This window comes from Eptesicus fuscus, chromosome 13, assembly GCF_027574615.1.
Source record: "Eptesicus fuscus isolate TK198812 chromosome 13, DD_ASM_mEF_20220401, whole genome shotgun sequence".
NCBI lineage: Eukaryota > Metazoa > Chordata > Mammalia > Chiroptera > Vespertilionidae > Eptesicus > Eptesicus fuscus.
Window position 1 is genome coordinate 6803550 of NC_072485.1, and position 24098 is coordinate 6827647.

The following is a 24098-nucleotide window of genomic DNA, read 5'->3' on the forward strand; positions in this document are numbered from 1 at the left end:
CTGACTTATTCGTAGGCTCTCATGAGAGCCCATCCAACACTTTGCCATTAGGGTCAGTGTTTCTGTAACATGGCTCTCCCTTAGTTCCCTGCAGCGCTGTGGATTCTTACACGTCTATGCATACTTCTTACCACAACTCCATGGGATAACCAAATTAATTTGATTTACTAAACTTTTATTATTAATTAGTGCTTGGTCGACCAACCAGTGCTTAGATTCTTATATACCAACATTTGTGGTTAGTTTGTGTTATATTTATTGAAACAGGATTTAATCTCTGTAACTCTTCTCTTGACTGGATTAAGAAAGCTCAAGATACAAGACAAGGACACATTTTTAAATATTTCATTCAGTTGATAGGTCTTGTAATACCTGCCTGCAGGGGTAGATCCAAGTTTTGTGAGTCCAAAAGTACACAGTTTGGGAGGCCATCTTTAAGACTAAGATTACAGCCTGGCCGGTGTGGCTCAGTGTTGACCATGGTTTGATTCCTGGTTAGGGCACATGCTCAGGTTGCAGGCTCAATGCCCAGATTGCAGGCTCAATCCCCAGTGGGGGGCTCAATCCCCATGCAGGAGGCAGCTATCGATGATTCTTTCTCATTGATGTTTCTATCTCTCCCTTCCTCTCTGAAATCAGTAAAAAATATATTTTTTAAAAGACTATGATTATAGATTATGCATCCAATAGTAGATATAGGAACTTGGGAGGGCAGTGCAGGCGAGTGGCCCTTGGGTTTGAGCTTCCTTAGCTTCAGGGTAAATCTGCCCCCTCCATATTCTGATGAAAACAAAGCCTGGTGTGGGGAGTGGAAATGAATGCCCATATTTCTCTGCAAGTATGTTTTCCTTCTTGTTCTATCAGGTTGCCTTAGGGAGTAAAAATGCAGAATTATTCAAACAAACCCAAGTCAGTGCTATAATTCTAACTAATTTATTATAATAAACTTTTATATGCTAGGAAATTCAACACTGCTTTTAGTTCACTTCCCAGCTGGCAAAATTCAGTTTGAGGAGCTCTGGTTTTGAAATGCCGCTTCTGAGAGGAATATTTATTTTAGATTGTTTTCTGGGGCCAAAGAGCCTTGGAGCAGAGGAACTCCAGATAGACCCAAGATGAGTCATTGGAGGTATCTAAGGATCAGGGTCACAAATTACCAAGGAAATTTCTAGAGGAAGCCCAGTTGTGATTTCAATAAGGGATGAGCCTACCAACCCCAGACTCAGTTCTCTGATGGGAGGTGCATTTCTTTCTGTGTTTGTGGTTACCCAGGCCTTGCTGCTCAGTGGGTCCTTACCTGAAGATGAGCAGGACAGGCCCTTGGCCCTCTGTGAACCCGGAGTCAATCCCGAGGAGCAACTGGTGAGCTCCATCTTTTGTGACAAAACCAAATAACCTGGTTAATGTACTTGATTTGTTTTTAGTATTTGACCCCGTTGTCTGCACCTGCTTGAAATGCTCTCTTCCCTAACTCCAACTCTTCTGGTTTTTCTCTTCTATTTTAGAGTACTTTTCCTTTCTTTTTTCTTCCTTTCATTCAGTCAGTCAGCAAATATTTATTGAGTGTTGACTGTGCTAGCTGCTGTTTCAAGGTGCTGGAGATACGCGAATGCCAAAACAGTCCCGGGACCCTCCCCTCGGGCATTACATTCAGGGGCCTGTTCTGCCTGAGCCTTAAATGCTTGCTCCTCAGGGCCCTCTCCTGACTCGCTTTCCCCTGGGTAATAGGTGCCTCCATGGCTTCACTTACCTCCCACCTGACTCAGATGTCGCCTCAAATATTTATTTCTAGCTCAGTTTTCTCTGTGGACTTCTAGATTTATATATGCCACATGCAATTGCCTGTTGATTACCTCCACTTGTGTATTCCATAAGCATCTCCGTTTCAATGAATCCTAAATTAAACAGCTTTTCTCTCCCTTCTCTCACCACCACCAAAACTACTTCTCCTTTTGGATTCTGTTTTTTATTACTGTCCATCTAGCCAAATACCCCAAACAAAAATCTAAGTGTCATGTTTTTAATCCTTTCTGACCCTTCCCTCTATAACCAATTAGTCACTAAATTTTGTCAGTTGACTTTTTAAATATCTTCATCCAGTTTTCTCCATTCTCACAGCCACTACTTTAATTCAGGCCTTTATCCAATATTCTAGCAACCTTCTAAATAGCTTTCCTGATTCCTCTCCTGTTCTTCCTGATTCATTTTGAATATAACAGCAAGAATGATTTACCTTTAAGGGAAACCTCATTTTGTCATCTCTTCACCTAAAATGTTTCATGGATTCCCCATTGCCCTCTCTGGCCTTTCATGATCCGGCCCCTATTTTTCTCTCCAACTTCATCCCTTGCTATTTCTCTTTGCCTTTGCCCAACCTCCTGCATCCAACACATACTAGTAGTTACTTTAAACTTTGTCCCTGTTCATCTGCTTCCATCTCCCTGGGCATATGCATCCACTAGAGGGAGGACACTGTTTTCTAGCCTTTGTATCCACAGTAGTAAATGTTCAATAAATGTTTATTGAATGAATGGCCTCTGAATTTCACAGCATAGGTACTTAAACATCACTTTTTGCCTTATATTCAGATTATAATCCAAAGTCGTCTGGATCAGAGTGTGGAGGAGAATAAGGACCTAAAGGTATGTCAGGACATGTACATTTACCCTTTGAAAAAAAATTCAAACTTCAGGACAGTAATAGGGAGGGGGTAAGAGATGCAGACTCATGACTCTAGCTGTACCTATGTCTGTATTGTGCCTTTGATTGAAAGAGAGATATGTCCTATATATGGCAAAAGGTAACATCTTTTTAATCTCAATGATGAGTAATAGGCATCTATGTCATTATACCTTTATGTGTTTGAAATGTTACATTATTTTTTAAAATAATATAAATAAAAACTGGATCTATTATCAGTATGCTCTTTTTTATAATTGACATAAACATATTAGTTTCAGATAAAGAACTTATTGATTTTATATATATATTTATGTAAATGATCACATTAATGTTGGTGCTGCAAGTGTTCAGGAAGCCCCAGTTTGGGACGCCAATTAATGCCGGACGTTGGGTTACATTTATCACCAGTGGGTCTTGATCCGGCATCTAGAAGGGTTCTGGAATCTGGAGAAGGCTGTGCATAGATTAAGTAAGAGTCCAGAGATGAAAGATAATTTTGAAAGGCATTGGGGGTCAGAGGAGCTTTAGCTAAAGGAGCTAAGTTCTCCTTGTCTCAGGACACCTTGCTTTTTATTAACACAAATTGTCCTAAGGCAAGGTGGAGCCACACTTCAAAGGGTAGGGTTTCGTACAGAAGCATTGACAGATTGGGGAATAGCCTACAGCTGTTCAGGTGTTTGGCCAATAGGAGGCAATAACATGTAGATTAAGATGCCCTGAGCTGTCTGGCAGCAAACAATCAATCTTTTTCAGGTTTGGGGAAATGCCTTTAGCCATTCCCAGCAGGTGATAACATATGTGACTCAGCCCTTGTTGAGTCCTCAAGTTCCATCAACCTTTTGATGAAACTCTTGCAATTATGACATGCTGGAATTGGCTTCTGGCATCACATAGTTAAAATTTTTTTCTTGTGATGTTATCTTTTAAGATCTACTCCCTTAGCAACTTTCAAATATGCAGTACAATATTATCAAATATAGTCCAGTATCTTTTTGTTGTTGTTGTTAATCCTCACCCAAGAATATTTTCCAATTCATTTCTAGAGAGAGTGAAAGGGAGGGGGAGAGACACAAAGAGAGAAACATTGATGTGAGAGAGACACATCGACTGGTTGCCTCCCACATGCGCCCCAACTGAAGCCAGGACCTTCAGTCTGCGTGCTGACACTCTGTCCCCTGAGCCAAACTGACTAGGGCAGAGTCCAGATCTTTTTAAATGAATACTTCCCAGAATTCTTTTAGGTCAGTGGATCTTAACACATTGCAGACAGATCATGAGAATTCTTGCTTCACAGTGTTTTACAAAGTATCATACTTTAAAAAGATATTAGCTTGTAAGAACATGTAATAAATAACTTCAAAATGTAATGGGTATTTAATTTTAAAGCGTGCCTTTAACATTTATGTAAAACGTTTTTTGTACTCATTCAATAGAAACTTATCTGGCCACTGGGTAAAGCTAGCAATAAAACTACTGGTCCGCAATGTGTTAACTTGTTTTGAGCCATAAGTATATGCCTAAAACCATTAACCCTCTCCCCAGAAATATGCAAGAGCACATGCACACACACTCACTGACTTGAATTTTTATTGGCATAACTTTGGAGCCCATCTGTGGAGTCCAGATTAACCGTTTCCATTTCAGATGTGTTCATTCCAAACTCTTGATGTGATGCAATAAGAAGAGAGTGGGGTCCGAGTTATGGGTGTTCCTCTCCTAAAATCTCTTTCCTAGTGATAATCATATACATATGTTTATTCTATTGTCAAGGAGGGGTAATTACTTGACACTGCATTATTGGGCTAAATGTATTTTTGTTTGGTCCATGAAGAACAGCACGCTCTTAGAGAATCAAAAGCAGCTTGACCCTTGGCTAAACATTAGAAACCAAGATAATCATTGAAGACATGGGGGTAGGCATATTGAGATGGATCACGTATTTCATGAGAGGGATTTAGATTATTATGATTCCGTTTCCTGGTGGTGAAGATTGCTAATTGTAGGAATGAGAGCCTATGGGAATGTGTGGTGTCTTCTTTCTTGGCGTTGAGCCTGGGTGCCACCGGGCAGAATGGACTGGGTCAGCCTTCAGTGTTCACTGGACCAGACCTTTGTGCCTCAGTAGACAGTTAATTTTTCATAGAATGGTTATCTGAGTTTTGTGTTCCTACTGACAGAACGAGGTAATGCATCTGAAGCAGCCCAGATGCTCTCCATCTGATCTAACTGTATTTGGTTTGCAGAAGGACTTGCTGAAATGTAAACAAGAAGCCAGAAACTTACAGGGAATAAAGGTAAAAAGGAAGACATTTAAATCTTTAAATAAATTATCTACAAGGTCAAGCAGTCTACTGGTAAGAGTAGGTGCTAGGAGGTTGGATGGGTCCTCTAGTCTTTCTTTGTATACATTTGGTGGGACCTTTGGCAGACTCTGTGCTATTAGGAAAGGGAGAGCTTTGTAGATGGGAAGTGAGACATGGTAAGGAATATATATATACCTTTGTTTTGCTGAGGCTTATTTCTGGGGGTTATGACCCCTGGTGCTGCCACTTCCCTCTGTGCTGCCTTGTTTGTTTCTGTCTGTAAACAATCAATTCTTACAGTTCTCTTCAGTTTTAGTATTTTATCAGTTCTAAAGAGGTATATCCTTGCCCTGACTGGTTTGGCTCAGTGGATAGAGTGTCGGCCTGCGGACTGAAAGGTCCCAGGTTCGATTCCGGTCAAGGGCATGTACCTTGGTTGTGGGCACATCCCTAGTAGGGGGTGTGCAGGAGGCAGCTGATCAATGTTTCTAACTCTCTATCCCTCTCCCTTCCTCTCTGTAAAAAATCAATAAGCCGAAACCGGTTTGGCTCAGTGGATAGAGCGTCGGCCTGCGGACTCAAGGGTCCCAGGTTCGATTCCGGTCAAGGGCATGTACCTTGGTTGCGGGCACGTCCCCAGTAGGGGGTGTGCAAGAGGCAGCTGATCGATGTTTCTCTCTCATCGATGTTTCTAACTCTCTATCCCTCTCTCTTTCTCTCTGTAAAAAATCAATAAAGTATATTTTTTAAAAAAAACTCTTAAAAAAATCAATAAAATATATTTTAAAAAAGTAAAAAAATAAAGAGGTATATCCTCTTAAAAATTGTAATTTACTTAGTTCTTGAATAGTTAATAGTACTCAAATGGTTTAAAGTTAATAAGGTACAAAAAGATAATCCTTAAAAGCCTGACTTCTGGCCCTGTCCCCCCAATCACCTAGTTCTCTATCCTGGAGGCAACTTATCAGTTATCAACAAATCCTATATAATAAAAGCCTAATATTCTAAGTGTCCAGTCGACTGGTGGGCCAAAGTGTAATATGCTAATGATATGCTAAGGCCACTCAACCGCTTACTATGACATGCACTGACCACCAGGGGGCAGACAGTCGGCTTGTTGACCAGTCGCTATGATGTGCACTGACCACCAGAGGGCAGATGCTCTGACTGGTAGGTTAGCTTGCTGCTGGGGTCTAGCCGATCAGGACTGAGCAAGATGGACCAGACATGCCCTGGAGCCCTCCTTCAGTCCCTCTGTGGCTGGCCAACCTCCCGTGTCTCTCCCTGGCCCCAATCGTGCACCGGTTGGGTACCTCGGCCTGGCCTTCACCCTCTTACAATCCAGGACCTCTTGGGGTATGTTGGAGAGCCGGTTTTGGTCCAATCCCATAGGGGAGTGCCGCTCAGCCAGAAGCCGGGCTCATGGCTGGCAGGCGCAGTGGATGTCTGACTACAAGAGGGCGCAGGCCGGGCTGAGGGACCTACCCCCCTCGAGTGCACAAATTTCGTGCACTGGGCCTCTAGTCTATATATAAAGCCTAAGCTCCCGTCCAACCAGTAGCTATGATGCGCACTGACCACCAGGGGGCAGACACTTAATGCAGGAGCTGCCGAGCTGTGGTGATGCACCCAGAACCAGAGAGGAGGGAGCCTGATTCTGGGGTGCGTCACCTGAGAACCGCCCTCTTGCAATCCGGGGCCCCTTGGGGGATGTCGGAGAGCCAGTTTCAGCCTGATCCCCGCAGGCCAGGCCGAGGGACCACACCGTGCACCGGGCCTCTAGTACATATATAATTTCCCCCCAAATAATAGTATACAGCTTGACATGTTGCTTGTGGCTGCACAGTGTGCCACTAAATGTGATTATTTAATCACTTGCTCATACAACCAGTGATATAGCTAATCAACTTGAATGCATGTTATTTCACCCAAGTGGGAGCATGTCTGTGTATAAATACTGGAAGTGGAAAACAGTGTTCCCCTCTTCCCTGCACTTCCATTTGTGGGCTAGACTAGAGCATTTTTCAGAGCCTTAGTCTTTTGAGATACTTCAGAAACAAACGTGTTCCATGGTCAAGTAAGTTTGAGAGCTGCCCTCTGGACTTGAAGAGTCACAGTGAATAGTAACATATTAAAGGACCTGGGAGGTTTCTCATAAGGAAGGTGGCCTAAAGCAAGTTTAGAATTAATAACCACAGAAGCGCTTTTTCTTCCATGGAGCACTGGGAAATGTTCCTCTGAACTGCTGGTGCCAGGGCTTCTTAGACTGCCTTTGCCATGTGCCATCCTGGCAGACAGCATGTTCAGGAATGGGCTCCCACATTCTCCAGAGCCTGCACCACTTCTCTGTGGTCTGCGAAGAGAGGAAAGTCAGGGTCAATACATTGGAATGCAGCCCCAGTCCATAGTTCCATTGGAGGTCAACAGTGGTTGGAGGAATGACCCTTTTAAGTATGTATAACTCACCTTTTCTTAAGCATGGGAGAAACCAAGCGTGTCCAAGCTGAGAGAAAGATAGCCTAAAGTTGGTAAGGTTCTAGGATATGGGAGGAGGAACCATAGTCCAAGAACAGTTCTGAGCATGGAAATATGTATATTCCCAGGCCTGGTCCAGATTAGGCATGGAAGCCTCCGGCAGGTGCAGGGCTCTGGGAGGCAGGAGGAGGGACCTCAGGGATTCTGGATGAATAGGGTGGCAGGCAGAAACAGGTCCCAGCCTTCTAGGAAATAGGGCATTGGCAGAGAGGAAGACTGAGTATTTATATGCCCAGGATATAGATGAGAAAGCCAGGGTGGGAGGAAGGACAGTGCATCATCCAAGGTCACTGTCACAAAAGTAAGTGGTGAACTTGTAATTTGAATCTAAGTCTTTTTATTCCCCAAGACCTCTCTCTATGACACCACCCTGTCAGGAATGAAGTAGAGGGTAGTGGTGAGTACTAAGTGAAGGAAAAATCAGGTTTCGTGTAGTTTGGTAGGACAATGGATAGGATTGTCCTGTAGATGTCACTGTCCTGGAAGGGGCAGAAAACCCCTGCTTATCTCCTGTGGCAATCCCTAAAGTCACTCCCACCTGCGTTGCCAGAACTAATGCGGGATACGTAGTGAGGGGTTTAATAACTCTTAGTAGTAACTGGCTGGTTGATTAATTGGGACCACAGTAATTAGCTCCCCCCCACCCCACCCCCCAGGATGCCTTGCAGCAGAGGTTGACTCAGCAGGACACATCTGTTCTTCAGCTCAAACAAGAACTACTGCGGGCAAATATGGACAAAGATGAGCTACACAACCAGAATGTGAGTTAAATGAATGAACTCTGACTTCACTGAACCCCAATTAGGTCTGCTGTCCTAACCTCTTAATTTCAGGTTGTCCGCTCTCAGTGTCTGCAGTTATTTTATTTCCTGTTAGACTTGAGTCTGTTCCCAAGGGAGAATCTCCAACACACTGGCCTCAAGCCCTTCACGTTGAGGACACCGCGACACGGAGGCTACCCTGTGCTTCCAGTCTGTGTAAAGACACGGAGAGCAGCTGTGTGTTTTGACCACAGTCATGCCCTCTCTGCTTCTCACATGAACTGTGGTTCCTAAATAGCTATTTTCCTGCTGGGCTTGGCAGACAGTACCTCCATGCCATTAATTCTTTCTTACCCTTCTTGCAGGTGGATCTGCAGAGGAAGCTAGATGAGAGGAACCGGCTCCTGGGAGAATATAAAGTAAGAATGAACGTCAGTTTGGAAATAATTTCCATCTGACCTTGTTTTATGAACAGCCCATGTTGCTGTTGTTCAAAGATCACTTAAGTGCTCTGTTCTCATCCTTGCTTTTGGCAAGGAAATCCTTTTCTGTGTTCCCTTGTTCACTAACCCTAACCCTAAAGATAGAGAGCATGGCTAGGAGAAGGGGCACAGAACTGAGTGTGGAAACTTCAGTTCAGTCTTAACCTTTCTATCTAACTAGCATGGATAGCAGGTAGTGGTCCTTCTACACACAGTAGTTCCCTTTCTCCTTACCCCTCCAAGAACCCTCTGCGCTATGGAAGACTGCTGTGGTGTGCGATGTCTTCCGGGTGTAGCTGGAGGAAAGCACCGCTCTCCTAAGGCTCTGCTTTCCTCCGATGGAAGTTGCATCGCAAAGGGTGAACTGTTCGATGTTCTTGACTTTGCCACGTCTGGAAGCTCTCTCTCCATTGCAGAAGGAGCTGGGGCAGAAGGACCGCCTCCTTCAGCATCACCAGGCCAAGCTGGAAGAAGCACTCCGGAAACTCTCTGAGGCCAGTTACCAGCAGGTGGGGCATCTTCAGCACGGACTTCCTGTCCCTGTGGCCTGAAGAAATGCTTTCCTGACTTAGTCTCTGGTTTGCAGGTGGATCTAGAGCGGGAGCTAGAACACAAAGATGTCCTTTTGGCTCACTGTATGAAAAGAGAGGCAGATGAGGTAACCTCTAACTCGGGGTCTCCCTCCCACATTTACAAGGGCAAAGAGGGTTTTGTTTCTGAGTCAGGACTGAACCAAAGCCACAGGTCAGTTTTTTAGGAGGTTATTTGGTGAGGGGGTTATGAATACAGATTCCAGGGTAAGAAAATCTGGTGTCAGATACATCTTTACCACTTTTTAAAATTAAATTTATTGGTGTAACATTGGTACATCTTTACCACTTTTGACCATTGTGTGACTTTAATTTAGTTAGCTTCTGAACCTTAGAAATAAGGCTTATCTGGAAAATGGAAGTAATAGTGGCCCTCTCTGCCATTATGAAAAATACATAAAATAACCCAGGTATGGGGGGTGGGAGTGTCTGGGGAGAGGTCAATGGGGGGAAAAAGGAGAATATACTTTCAATAATAAAGAATTTAAATTTAAAAAATAATCCAGGTAGATAACTAAACAGTCCTGGCTCAGAATCAGGATCAAGAAAAGTTAATCATTACGTGGTTGGTGTGACTCAGTAGTTAAGCTTCAACCCATGAACCAGGAGGTCACAGTTCAATTCCCAGTCAGGGCACATGCCCAGGTTGCTGGCTTGATCCCCAGTAGGGGGCATGCAGGAGGAAGCTGATCAATGATTCTTTTTTTTTTTTTATCAATGATTCTTATCATTGATGTTTCTATCCTCTCTCCCTCTTCCTTCCTCTCTCTCTGACATCAATAAAAAGATATTTCAGGAAGGAAGAACGGGAAGGAGGGAGGGAGGGAGGAAGGGAGGAAGGAAGGAAGGAAAGGAAGGAAGGAAGGAAGGAAGGAAGGAAGGAAGGAAGGAAGGAAGGAAGGAAAGGAAGGAAAGGAAGGAAGGAAGGAAGGAAGGAAGGAAGGAAGGAAAAGAAAAGTTAGTCATTGTTTTTTTTTAAATTACTGAAGCAAAGGCCGGAGGTGCTGTAGCAGCATTCTCAGGCCCTCCAGTGGCCAGGCAGAGTGTAGGTTGGGGGCTTCCCAGCTGAGGTTTCTCTTTTGTTTATTCTACATTCAACAGTGCCTAGGAAGGGTCAAGTACAGGGGATGTAGCGATGAACAAAGGGGGAAAAGGCCCTATACATTCTAATAGAGAGAGATAGGAAACAGATATGTAATTATATAATTATAAACTATGTCAGGAAGTGATAAGTGTAAAGAAGAAAAGTAAGACAGGAAATCTTGGTTTGGAATTCTCTCATAACAGGCATCATTTCTTCTTGCTGCTGTAGGTGACCAATTACAACAGTCACAGCTCTCAAAGCAATGGTTTTCTCCCTCCGGTGGCAGGAAAAGGAGCTGCTTCAATCACTCCTAGAGGGGTAGGTTCTTAAGATTTGAGTACAGACCTGCCACTTCAGCTGAAACCAGAAGAGCACCTTAGCCATCACCAGTGGACTCGCCTTTTATACCCCACTTCCCTGTTCTTGCATCTGTTGGGTGTGTAAAGATCTGAGGCACTTGTTATTCGAAATGAAGAATTGGTGGGAAACAGCAGGCCTGCTTCTGTGGAGGAACAGTTCCTATAATCCACACCTCCTCCCTCAAAAATAAAAGATCTATCCTGGAAATTTCTCCCCTATGTCTTCTTAAGCCCAGTGGCCGGGAGATAGTTAATAACATGATATGCAGCCTGCCAGCAGCACCTCACTCTCGCCCACAGACCAGCGACCTGCAGCTCGTTCGAGATGCTCTCCGCAGCCTGCGCAACAGCTTCAGCGGCCACGACCCTCAGCACCACACCATCGACAGCCTGGAGCAGGGCATCTCCAGCCTCATGGAGCGCCTGCATGTCATGGAGACCCAGAAAAAGCAAGAAAAAAGGGTAATCCTCGTTCTATGCTGTTTCTCTCAGGCAAGCTCCCGAAGAAGCTTAATTTTATCCATTTTAATCTAGAGGAAGGCAGTGCTAAAGGAGGAGACCCTGCTGAAGGTTAGAGTTGCTTTTCTCTTTGGTTTTCCTCTTCATCATGGTTTGACAATCCAAGGAGGGACTTCATGATAACGCTCATTCCTAGCACCTGTTTAACTGTCTAAGGAATTGTGGTGCTTGGCCCCGTGGCTCTCTCTACTGCTTATTTCCCTTCCCCTCCCCGCTGAATGAGCTCGCATTAGATGAGGAAATATATGGAAAATGCTTGAAAATTAGAAACCCTTTTATAAATGTGCATTATTATTGTTAGAATAAATATGTACAGTTTTATACACTGTGGAAGATGTATATTTTAGGCAAATGGTAGAAAGAGTATATTTTAGGCACACTTTTTTAATTTAAATTTCTTGGTTAAGTTCTCCCGTTGATCATAATTCTTGTGATTTTTGTATGGCTCTCCAGGTTCGGGGAAAGTCACCCAGAACTCAAGCAGGTAGTGAATACCAGGAGTCCTGGCCTCCTAATTCCAGTAAGTGCTCATTATTGCTCAGTAAGTTCTCCTGGAATATTAAATCAGACATTAGTATTTTGTGGATCGAATTTTTCTTATATAATTTCACTTTCATAATGTGTTGTTTCTGTAGCAATACTAGTTAGTATCGAGTTATTTCTAGGACTATGAAGATACCATCATCATCACCTCTATCACTTCAAGCACCATTTATTTAACCATGTTCTAGTGACTCAGAGAGGCTAAAATATCTTTGGGAAACACTATAAGCTTAAAACATTTACCAAACAAAACAAAATTTAAGACAACAAAAACATACACAAATCATCCTACAACCCAAATAGCACAGAAAATTCCAGTTCTTCCTAGGAGCAAGAAGGTTGATTTTGGGGGGGATTTTTCTTAAAACTTTGAGTGCTTGTCATTCCGTTTAAGTCCTGCAAAATCATTGCGCCATCTAGTGCTCATGGCTAGGTAGTATTTCTTACCTGCTCTATGCCTGCTCATTACATTTTCCCCCCTGTTCATTCCAACATGTTGGAAATCTACCCTGCCTCATAATTTCTGTTTTACTCTATATCTTACCTTTTGATTTAATAACTTACACATTTTCTTATCTTTTATAATTTACCCAGACACAATCTAAAAGTATGTAAATAATTTTCAAAAACCAAATAGTATAAAGCTAACCATAACCAGTTTTGTATGCCACATATACAATTAAGAAAATAATAATAAAGTATGTCCTGGCCAGTGTTTCTTAGTGGTTAGAGCGTTGGCCTGCAGACCAAAGGGTCTGGGTTCTATTCCTGTCAAGAGCACATACCTTGGTTCAGGCTCCTCCCGCATGCAGGAGGCAACCAATCAATGTGTTTTTCTCACATTGATGTTTCTCACTATCCTTCCCTCTCTCTTCCACTCTCTATAAAAGATCAATGAAAAAATATTAACAACAACAAAAAAGAAACATGAAACCCTGGCCAGCGTGGCTCAGTGGTTGAGCCTCGACCTATGAAGCAGAAGGTCACAGTTCGATTTGCAGTCAGAGCACATGCTTGGGTTTCGAGGGCATGCAGGAGGCAGGCGATCAGTGATTCTCTCTCATCATTGATGTTTCTATCTCTCCCTCTCCCTTCCTCTCTGAAATCAATAAAAATATATTTTAAAAAAGAAAACTATAGAACACAGATGAAATAAATCAAAGAACATATAAAGAAATGGGAAGATATACCATGTTTATTGATTAGAGTACTCAATATTGATCCATTCTCCCCAAATAATCTATAGCTTCAATCATATTCCAATAAAAATCCTTTTGTAGATATAAACAAGCTGATTCTAAAACTTATATGGAACAATAAAGGGATTTAAATAGCCACACAGGCTGGAGGGGGTTAATGGTGGGGGGGGGGGAGTGACATATGTAATACTTTCAACAATAAAGAATTATTTAAAAAAAAAAAAAAAGGAATAGCCACACAGAAAAAGTTGAGAAAGATAAACAAAGTATTTGGATAACCACACTATCTGATTTCAAAACTAAATAGTACAGTATAGGTCAGTGATGGCGAATCTATGACACGCGTGTCAGCACTGACACGCATAGCTATTTCTGATGACATGTGGCCACTGAGGCGGCCGCATGCCGAGGATGAAACATTTGCTGCTCCTGAGGATGAAACATTTGTGAAATAATGTTTTTTCCTCAAAGTGACACACTACCCGAGTTATGCTCAGTTTTTTGGCGAAGTTTGACACACCAAGCTCAAAAGGTTGCCCATCACTGGTATAGGTGAATGCATAGACACATGGATTAGTGGAACAAAATAGAGAGTTCAGAAATATTTGGCCAGTAGATTTTCAGTAGCTATGAAAGGGCTAGTCAATGGCAAAGGAATGAAGGTTTAGGTTACCCGACCAGAAAAAAACAACAACACAGAAGGATAGGCTTTTCAACACATGGTCCTGGAGTAATTAAAGACCCATATAAAAACAGTCTTGACACATACCTCATGCGATATATAAAAATTAACTCCAAATGATCATGAACTTAAAAACTACAATTGATTTGTGATGCCTTTTAAAGTTATGTATTAAATTTATACACACACATACACAAAGATTTGTTTTGGGGTCTTTTATTTGAGTTTTTTGTACATGCTTTTTATAGTAATTTCACACTGAAGTAACAATTATTTTATCATGATTTAATGTTGTGTAAGGCTTGTTCTCCCTCATTACTCTCTTTTTCACTAGGAAAGTCTGTAATCCAACTCAGTTTTCTTTACCAATCAACTGAAACTGCTCTCTAATGTACTGATGACCTATTTACTAAACCTATTTTTAGTTCTATGCCTCTGTGTGGCATTTGACATCATGATTACCCTTTCCTTGAAATTCACCCAGAATGTGTCCGTAGCATATGTATTAACTTGGGCTGCCACAACAAAACACCACGGACTGAGGGACTTAAAAAACAGGAGTTTATTTCCTCACAGTTCTGCAGGCTGTGAGTCCCAAGATCGGGGTGCCAGCATGGCCAGGTTTTGGTGAGGGGGAGCTCTCTTCCTGGCTTGCAGATGGCTACCTTCTTGCTGTGTCCTCACATGATGGAGAAAGAGCTCTGATATCTGTTCCTCTTCTTATAAAGGCACCAGTTCTATGGGATCAGGGCTCCACTCTTATAACCTCCCTTAACTTCAATCCGTCCTTAAAGACCCTGTCAGTAATACAGTCACACTAGGGTTTATGGTTTCAATATATGAATTTGGGAAGGCCATAATTCAGTACATAGCAATATTATTTTCACATTCTATTATATTGTAACTGTTTTGCTATTTCACCCCACTAGACTTTGAGCTCCTTAAAGATGGGGATTGGATCTAATTTATTTTTGCATCTCTAGTATTTGATACATAATAGGCAACCAATAAACATTTTAAAGTATGACATAACTCACCTCTCTATCCCTATATTAGTTAATAGTACTATCATGCATCTTTTTTTATTTTAATTGTTGATAGTATTACAGATGTTCTCCATTTCCCCCCACCTCTATCCTCTTTCACCCTCCTCCTCCCGGCCTTCGCCACATTGTCGATGTCCATGGGCTATGCATATATGCATATATGTTCTTGGGCTAATCTCTTCCATTCCCCCTCCCTTCTGAGATCTGCTGGTCTGTTTCATGTATCCATGCTCTAGTCCTTTTTTGTTCATTAGATTCCACATATGAGATAATATGGTACTTGTCTTTCTCTGACAGGCTTATTTTGCTTAGCATAATAATCTCCATGTCCATCCATGCTGTCACAAAGTTCCTTCTTCTTTACAGCCGCGTAGTCAGAAAGAATATATGCACCCCTGTGTTCACTGCTATGTTATTTACAATAGCCAAGATCTGGAAACAGCCCCAGTGCCCATTAGTAGATGAATGGATAAAAAAGATGTGGTACATTTACACAATGGAATACTGCCATGCATCTTTTTCCCCCCAGACTATAAAACTATTTTTACTCCCCTCTTATCCCCAACATTCAACTATATCCCAAGTACCAAGACTTTTACCTTCTAAAAGTCCCTCAAATCTGCCTTAGCCGGTTTGATTCAGTGGATAGAGCTTCAGCCTTCGGACTGAAGGGTCCCAGGTTCGATTCCCGTCAAGGGCATATGCTCAGGTTGTGGGCTTGATCCCCAATAGGGGGCATGCAGGAGGCAGCCAATCAATGATTCTCTCTCATCATTGATGTTTCTATCTCTCCCTCTCCCTTCCTCTCTGAAATCAATGAAAATATATTTTAAAAAAATTAAAAAGAAAGGTTCCTTAAATCTATCTCTTCTCTGACCTCATCTTGCCCTTCCTCATCTTTCAGATTGTTTTTAATTGCCTGTTAATGGGATTACTGGTTTCCAGAGTTTCTCCCATCCAACTCATACTTACTTTGCTGCTAGATTGGCCTTTCTACTAGTAAATGCCTGTCTGATCGTGTCACTCTTTTTTAGTATCTCCCAGAGCTTACGACTAATGTCTAAATGTTTTATGCTGGCAGAGCCCTTGTGATATGTCCCCTGCCTATTTTATTATTCTCATCTTCCACAACTTCCCAATGTATTCCTTGTGCTCCAGCCTTACTAGTTAACTTTTAATTTTTAACATACATGATCACATTCCATGCATTTACATGATCACTTGGAATGCCCTTTCGACTTCTCTATCTGATGATTTTTTAAGTGCTTTATGGGGCCTTTTGACCTCTTCCAGGTGGAATTAACCACTCCATCTTCAGTCCTCCTGTGCAGTTTGCACAAGTCTGATTTCAGTGTAATTATTTATGTCCATATTTGTCATCCATACTAGATTATAAACTCTTTGAGGTCAGAGACCACATATGGTTAATTCTATATTTCTGAAATTAGCACATGGTAAGTGTACAATAAATGTTTGTTGAATGAATGAATGAATCAATCAATCAATCAATAATAAAATTTAGTGATTTAAGTGAATATTTTAGGTGCTAGAGTCCAACGAGCATCATGGTATATAGTTTTAATAATTGGCATTCTTTGAAGAAAAATTCTGAAAACTGTGATTACTATACAAAGAGTGAATATTCCCTTGTTTTCCCCTGTATTAATTCTTCCCTCACAGTCTCCTTTATTTGAAACCCCTTCCTAGAAATGCTCTCCTTTGGCTGCCAGTTTGAATGGGACCAATATCTAGAAAAAGTTAAGAAGAAAATATATGTAGATGGAATTTCAGGACAGATTTTTAAATTTTTATTAATCCTCACCTGAGGATATATTTTTCCATTGTTTTTTGTTTTGTTTTTTTAGAGTGGAAGAGAGAGAGGGGAAAAGAGAAAGAGAGAGAAAGAGACATTGATGTGAGAGAGACACATCAATCAGTTGTCTCCCACACATTCCCTGACCAGAGCAGGGATCCAACCTGAAACCCATGCCCTTGACCGGAATCGAACTCATGACCCTTTGGTGTGCCGGCCAATGCTCTGAACACTGATCAACACCAACTAGGGCACAGGACAGATTTTTAATGACACTTTATTATTTTTTTGTTCTTATGATAAAAGTTTCTGATTGGTCTTTCCTCCTGTTCTCTTTTTTTTTTTTTTTTAAATATATATATTTTATTGATTTTTTACAGAGAGGAAGAGAGAGGGATAGAGAGCTAGAAACATCGATGAGAGAGAAACATCGATCAGCTGCCTCCTGCACACCCCCCACTGGGATGTGCCCACAACCAAGGTACATGCCCTTGACCGGAATCGAACCTGGGACCCTTGAGTCCGCAGGCCGACGCTCTATCCACTGAGCCAAACCGGTTTCGGCTCCTCCTGTTCTCTTAATTTTTTATTTTTTTAAAATATACTTTTATTGATTTCAGGGAGGAAAGGAGAGGGAGAGAGAGATAGAAACATCAATGATGAGAGAGAATCATTGATGGCTGCCTCCTGCACGCCCCCTACCGGGGATCAAGCCTGCAACCAAGGTATGTGCCCTTGACAGGAATCGAACCTGGGACCCTTCAGTCCGCAGGCCAATGCTCTATCCACCGAGCCAACCCAGCTAGGGCTCTTCCTGTTCTCTTAAAGTCATAATCACAAGTACTCATTAATAAAAAGTTTCCAGTCCTGGTTGGTGTGGGTCAATTGGTTGAAGCATCATTGTACACCAGAAGGTGGTGGGTTCTATTTCCAGTTAGGGCACATACCCAGGTTGCAGTTCATTCTGGTCAGAGAACCTACCAATCAATGTTTCTCTCTCACATTGATGTTACTCTCTCCCCCTCCCCTCTAAAATCAAATTTTTAAAATTCTAAAAAAACACACAATACAAATTTATTTTAAAACTAAATAAAAATTTTACATAAGTACCTATACAAAGGGTAGAGACAAGATGTGGATCAAGAGAACTGAGTTAAAAACCACGGGCCAACACATACAGATCCTCTGTAGCTAAGGGATAAGGTAGATCTTCTTTGACTGGAAGCATGAGGCTCCCTTGCCATCTGAGTTTCTAAGGTTATTTTGCTCCTATGGTTCCTGTTCCTATTCATTTCCCATTTCATGAATTGCATGAGCATTCTCTACCACAGACCTCCAAAGCTTACGTGTCGGCAGTGTCTGCAGCTCCTGCTGTGTCCACTCGGCCCTAGCGGAAACGTTGCTGGGCTTCTCTGGCCTCTTGGACTCTTAGCAACAATACCTGTCAGAACAGTTGCTATTTCCCTGCTAGAAATACCTAGAATGGATAAGAAATGATGGTCTTGGTGATAGTGTCCATATCCAAAGCACTTCCTGTCTTTGTGGCCCTAGTGGTGACTTCCTGTGGGGCCCACCCTGTGGACTTGGTGTTTGGCAAGGGTGTGGAAAGAAAAGTGTTCTGTGACCTCAGGCAGCTTCATCCTCCTGGGACATTTAAAAAAAAAATTATCTTTATTGTTGAAAGTTTTACAGATGTCCCCCTTTTTCCCCTATTGACCCCTCTCCCCCCCACCCCCAGTCTTTCACTTGTTGTCTGTCCATGGTTATGCATATGTGCATATAAATTCTTTGGTTAATCTCTTCTCCACCCCCCTGCTGCCCTCCTGGGACATTTTAAAAAACTGGAAATGAGGGGTGGTTGAGTACAAGTTGTACGTTCTGACCAGTCTCTCTGATTGCAGCCTTGCCTCACTCACAGAGCTCTCCAACTGTCAGCAGCACCTGCACTAAAGTGCTCTATTTCACTGACCGCTCACTTACACCCTTCATGGTCAATATACCAAAGAGGTAAGATTCTTGGATCTATTTCTCTTTTTAAAAGGGCAGGAAGGCAGAATCATTAGTTATTGCCCATCCATCTAACCAGCTAAGAGGTGTTGGAGAAGCTTATGGTGTAGTGAGGAGAGCACAGGACATAGAGCTTCTGGTTTCAGCTTTACCAGGGCATTACAAGGGACAAGTCATGATCTGCTAGGCACAGATACAACAAATATGCTTCCAATCTTGATATGCAAATAGGCATATCAAGTTAGGAAATAGTTTAAGTGCTCATAATAGTTCCTGCTGATAGCCATGGATTGCTGTCATTGATCTTTGTTACTATTTGATGACTACAACTACTGTATTGAGAAATCATATTAAAAGAAACTTCAAACTCTGGGCCAATATACTCCCTTCTAAGGTTAAAGGCTCTGAAATAAATATTTAAGCTGTGGAACCAACTACTGAGAAAAGTGACAGGATTTCTCTTTCTTAGAGAGTCTGCTTTTACTTGGTCTGGGTTAGAAGGGAATTCAACAAATTAGATTTTAGAGACCTTATGTCTTTTATCCAGAGAAAAGGAAAAGAGTGATTTGGCTGTTGCTGAATAAATCTATTTTAAATTCTCAGATCACCCCATTTGTAATGCCATTTTTATTCCCTAATGGTGACTAGCTCCCTAACCTCTGCTTTGTAGAATCATCTGGGTTATAAGGGGCAGTGACCTAACAAAACCAAGCTATTTCTGCCTCAGGAGACTTTGGCAGGGGCCTGGGTTTAAAGCTAGCCTTATCTTTCCAACCTGTTGATAAACAGTCTATTTTAGAGCTCTATTTGTTGCAGGCTGGGGGAGGTGACACTGAAGGATTTTAAAGCTGCTATTGACCGAGAAGGGAATCACCGGTATCACTTCAAAGCGCTGGATCCTGAGTTTGGCACTGTTAAAGAGGAGGTACAGTCTTCTTGGGGAGTCTGGGTGGTATTATTGGTCATTCCTGAACCCCAAAGGCTTCTACTCAAGGACTAGTATCCATAAGTACCTGAGGTCCCTAACCAGGTCAGAGGAATGTCCCAAAGCCTCAGACCAGTCTGACTACTCTAGACTGAGAAGGTCAAGGAGTGGCCCGAGAAGTTGATAGCTTCTTTACTTCAAGGACTTAATTATTTTGACCAAACTTGTATAGAATTTTTATTTTAAGAAAAATAAAGGACCTTCGATTGAACAAAAGCTTGGCTTTGGGGTTCCTTTTGTATCTGTAGTCAAATCTTAGAAAACGTTCTGCTTCCTATGTAGAGCAAAATAAAGAAATAGGCAAGAATATGGAACTGTAAGTAGTGGTGGTACTTTCTCAGATATGAAAGTGAGGAACTTCTGAAAAGTCAACTGTACTTATTCTTAACTCCTTGATTATTGTCTTAGCCTATGCTCCTCTTTATAGTCCATCTGCTAAAAATAGACTTTCTTGTGGAAAAGAATTCTAGGTTATGGAGTATTATAAGTGCTTTCATTGTAGTTATAGAATGAAGAGGGTTGGGAAAGCCAGTATTTTATTTTGTAACTAGTTCCTCATTGAAATGTTTTTTAAAAATATATTTTTATTGATTTCAGATAGGAATGGAGAGGGAGAGATAGAAACATCATTGATCGGCTGCCTTCTGCACGCCCCCTACTGGGGATTGAGCCTGCAACCCGGGCATGTGTCCTTGACTGGAATCCAACCTGGGACCCTTCAGTCTGCAGGCCAATGCTTTATCCACTGAGCCAAATTTGCTAGGGCCTCACTGAAGTGCTTTAATAACCCTGTTCTCTTAGTGGCTCAGTAAATGAATTGAATGAATGAGTGAAAAGAACTGCATGCAAACATGTTAAGATTCTTCTTTCTGACCAATTTTTTCCCCATTCTTGTTTTAATGTTTATACTGCTGCTTCCTCCTAAGAAGCCTAATGTACTATATGGTTCCTAATTTATGAATTCTTATATATTTCTATGAGCAAAGTAGTGTTAGGGATGCTCTTACCATTTTATACATGTGGAACTAAGACTAAGTAATTATATATATAATTTTTTTTACCCGTTATAACTTTAGGGACAAAACCAAAGGGACATAGACTCTAACTCTCAAACTCAAAGCTTTCCTCTACACTTTTCTTTTTTGTTATTCCTCATCTGAGGGTATTTTTTCCATTATTTTTTAGAGAGTTGGGGAGGGAGGAGAGAGAGAGAGACATTGATGTGAGAGACACATCGATTCGTTGCCTCCTGCATGCACCCCGACCAAGCTTGGGATCAAACCTGCAACCCAGGTACATGCCCTTGACTGAGAATCAAACCCACGACCCTTTGGTGTGCAGGTCAACACTCTAACCACTGAGAAACACTGGCCAGGGGTCCTCTATGCTTTCTTATCCTTTATATTTGAGGTCTTATTTTTATCAGCAGCAGTTGTTTAGTGAGACTTCCTATCTTACTGTTCTTTTTTCATTATGGCTTTTTTTCTCTCTCTAGGTTTTCCATGATGATGATGCTATCCCTGGATGGGAAGGGAAAATTGTAGCCTGGGTAGAAGAAGACCGCGGGGAGAATTAATTCTAAGTATCAGATTTGGACTGGTGGAACTTGGCATGCCCTGGCTGCTTCACTCAGGAACGAGAACTAAAACTAGAATACCCTACAAAGTTTCTAGTTTTTGCTGCCAAAATAGAAGCTTCTCCAAGTGTGACAGCCACAGGCCAGTCGTTTCTGTGCCTGGTGTATGTGGTACTTAGAATCCCTGTCCAAATGTAGACCATGAATTCATCGGGAGTTCCTTGTCCGTGGGAACACAGTATTTTATTCTGCTCTGAGGACAACAAACCGAAGGCCTTAACCAATAGGATGGACGATCTTGCTCCTGTAGGGGCATGGCTGCTACTATCTGGAACCTGGGAATTGGATGCCTCGCTCTGCTGTTATTTCAATTGGCCTCAGTGGTTGCAGCAATCAGAGTCCAGCAATTGTACTCACAGACAAGGCAAAGATACCAGCTTTTTTGCTTCTTTGCAGCTATTACAAACCAAGAATAACTCATGGAGTGGTACCAAAGATGAAAGCCACTCTTCAGGAATCTTTTGGACTGGACATGGATGGTACTGAATTGTTAGTTGGATGGAAAAAGGGCTGCCCATATTTGTGCTAAACTGTGCTAAAACCATAATTAAGTAAGACCTCGGGCTGCCTCTTGTGTCTTAACTGGATCTGCAACTTGTCCTTTAGCCCACAGGGCATAGTCCATGTACTGCTAGTTTTCTCTGGGGACTCTTCAACTTTAGAGCCATTTTTCCCCCTTCCAACTGATGAATTTTATATTTGAAAGGAATAAGGAGTGAAAGTCTCCTTAAAAATCCAGGCGGGTATGGAAAGGTGCTGCTACCCATATCTTCTTGACTTTCTTTCTCTCATGACTTTCTTTAGCTCATGGCATCTCCTTTGCAATTAAAAGGAGACAGACCATTAATTTCAGTATTTGTGGTTTATGAAGTATTGAGCATGAGTTACTGATCTGCCCTTTAGTTCAAGGCCAGAGTTATTTTCTCATATATTTAGTCTAGGCTGATCCTTTAGGACACAATAGAAACCATGGGGCATGGAGCATGGGTTGTAAATGGCAGGGCTGATTCTGGGTGAAAAAACCTAGAATCCTTTCTCATGTGTAACATTGTCAAGTGTAAAGTTAAAAAAGAAAATTGTTAAATTTCTAGAGATTACTCAATAACTTGGGTTTTTCTCATTCATTCATCAAACACTATCAACCAGCCATCATGAGAGAGAGAGAGAGAGAGAGAGAGAGAGAGAGAGAGAGAGAGAGAGAGAGAGAGAGAGAGAGGTTTGCCTTCCAAAAGCAGTCTGCCTGTGACCACCAATGTACACTGCCAACCAGGAGAGTTGGGCAGGTCAGTTCTGGGTTCTTGACCTGTCTGTCTCTAGTTCATCTTCCCTTTTCTGCCATTTCAACAGACTACTCACTCATTGGAGTTCTGAGATGACATTTTGTTGTTTTATAAGGATGTGTTTGGAGAATTCTTTTGTACTCACTTGATTTTTTGTCTGAGAACCATGTCTATTTTTATAATGAGTGTGAGTTCTGTATATTCTCACGTTCTGTATACTGTGTCCATTGTCTGGAGAACCCAGTAGCTTTTATATTGGGCTCTTCTTATCAGCCCGTGGTTTCCGAATGAGCTTTATTTTATTACAGGCATACTAATGATAACTAACTCCTGTTCCAGTTCTACCTGTCATAGTGTGGAGCTAGTTTTACATAATCTATTTGATAGTTTTTCTAGCAGACAGGAGATCAAAAGACACCTGATGTCTTCATGTAAGTTTACCTGGTCTTCTATTGAAGGATGATTTCTCATCAGAAATGACTGTGAAAACTTGGGAAAGTCAGTCATAAGAATAATTCATTATGAAAGCACCCCGGTATATTCTCAGTTTATTTTTCCCAGAAAGTCTGGAGAAAAAGTCCTAATGTCACTAATTTGTCTGTTGCATGGATTTTAGTGTTTTGCTATAAGACAGCATGAGGGTTATCAGGCCAAAATTCATTACTGTATTTCCAGTACAATTTACCTTGAGTGTCTGTCTCTTAAATCAGTTTGTACTTGTCAGTTTTCTTTCAGCAAACATTCTTACCATCATGTAGAATCTACCTTTTCAGAGAAAATTAAATCAGAGCAAAATTTCAAAGTTCTCTAGCTTTCTTGTTTTTTTATCTCTATGTTCTTTGGAAAAGGCGCTGCATGGCCTTAGTGCCTCCATAGAAAGCAGAAGTTGAGTTCAGGGGAGAAAATGAGATAATTTTTTCCCTTTAGCTCATCGATCTCTTATGCCCTAAGCACCTCCGTTACAGGATGTCACTCCAATAATTCTTGTGTAAAATGTGTTGGTAATCTTCATTCCAGTTTCTAGAGACAGAGAAACCTTCTGGGGTGGAGTGTGCATTGATTCATGCTGGTGTGAATAGTCTCCTTTTGGATACACTGTGGCTGTACTCTAGGAGGTGTCTTGATTTAGTATCATCCCCTATCCGTGTGGGGCAGTCCATCCTGCGACAGCTGAAGTTCTTTCTTTGAGAAATCTAAGGAACTAGAATGTTTAGAGTTCATAAAATAATCTCTATACCCTGTTAGATATTTTTAAATGATCCTCTTATACAAACTAGTCTAATCGAAAGCTCAATTCCTTTAAAAGTTTTCATTTAAAAACAGAATACCGTGCTTAGTCAGTTCCCTAAATTAGCTGAAAGTGGAACGCTTTACAATTTGTACCTAAATAATTCAGATTAAACTCACTTGGAAATGACAGTCCTACTTACTGACCAACTTTTCAGCTCTTTTTGACCAGGATGGTTATAAATTAGGGAAAATATCTTATGCTCTACATCCAATCCAAGAGGACTCTAAATTACTTAAAAAGCATTTAGGTCAAAATAATTTTTATCTTTTTCCTATAAAATAAACATTATGATTGCACACTT

The 24098-nt window shown here is 41.6% G+C and overlaps 1 protein-coding gene and 1 long non-coding RNA gene across 2 annotated transcripts in view; one reads left to right on the forward strand and one right to left on the reverse strand.

The window, feature by feature from the left end:
* The window catches only part of DIXDC1 (DIX domain containing 1), a 31724-nt gene extending 7626 nt beyond the window's left edge, over nucleotides 1-24098 (forward strand). Inside the window, exons 4-16 of the mRNA XM_008150166.3 lie at nucleotides 1273-1362; nucleotides 2589-2642; nucleotides 4926-4976; nucleotides 8177-8281; nucleotides 8647-8700; nucleotides 9180-9272; nucleotides 9350-9421; nucleotides 10666-10755; nucleotides 11097-11258; nucleotides 11769-11835; nucleotides 18500-18605; nucleotides 19422-19530; nucleotides 21086-24098. Of these exons, the coding sequence (XP_008148388.2) occupies nucleotides 1273-1362; nucleotides 2589-2642; nucleotides 4926-4976; nucleotides 8177-8281; nucleotides 8647-8700; nucleotides 9180-9272; nucleotides 9350-9421; nucleotides 10666-10755; nucleotides 11097-11258; nucleotides 11769-11835; nucleotides 18500-18605; nucleotides 19422-19530; nucleotides 21086-21166 (1134 nt within the window). The 3' untranslated portion in view covers nucleotides 21167-24098. The remainder of the gene's footprint in view (nucleotides 1-1272; nucleotides 1363-2588; nucleotides 2643-4925; nucleotides 4977-8176; nucleotides 8282-8646; nucleotides 8701-9179; nucleotides 9273-9349; nucleotides 9422-10665; nucleotides 10756-11096; nucleotides 11259-11768; nucleotides 11836-18499; nucleotides 18606-19421; nucleotides 19531-21085) is intronic.
* On the reverse strand, nucleotides 7302-9047 carry LOC129151076 (uncharacterized). Its single transcript, XR_008557878.1, has 3 exons — nucleotides 8998-9047; nucleotides 8636-8685; nucleotides 7302-7338 (listed from the first exon to the last, which is right to left on the reverse strand). It is a non-coding gene; the product is annotated as an uncharacterized LOC129151076 (long non-coding RNA).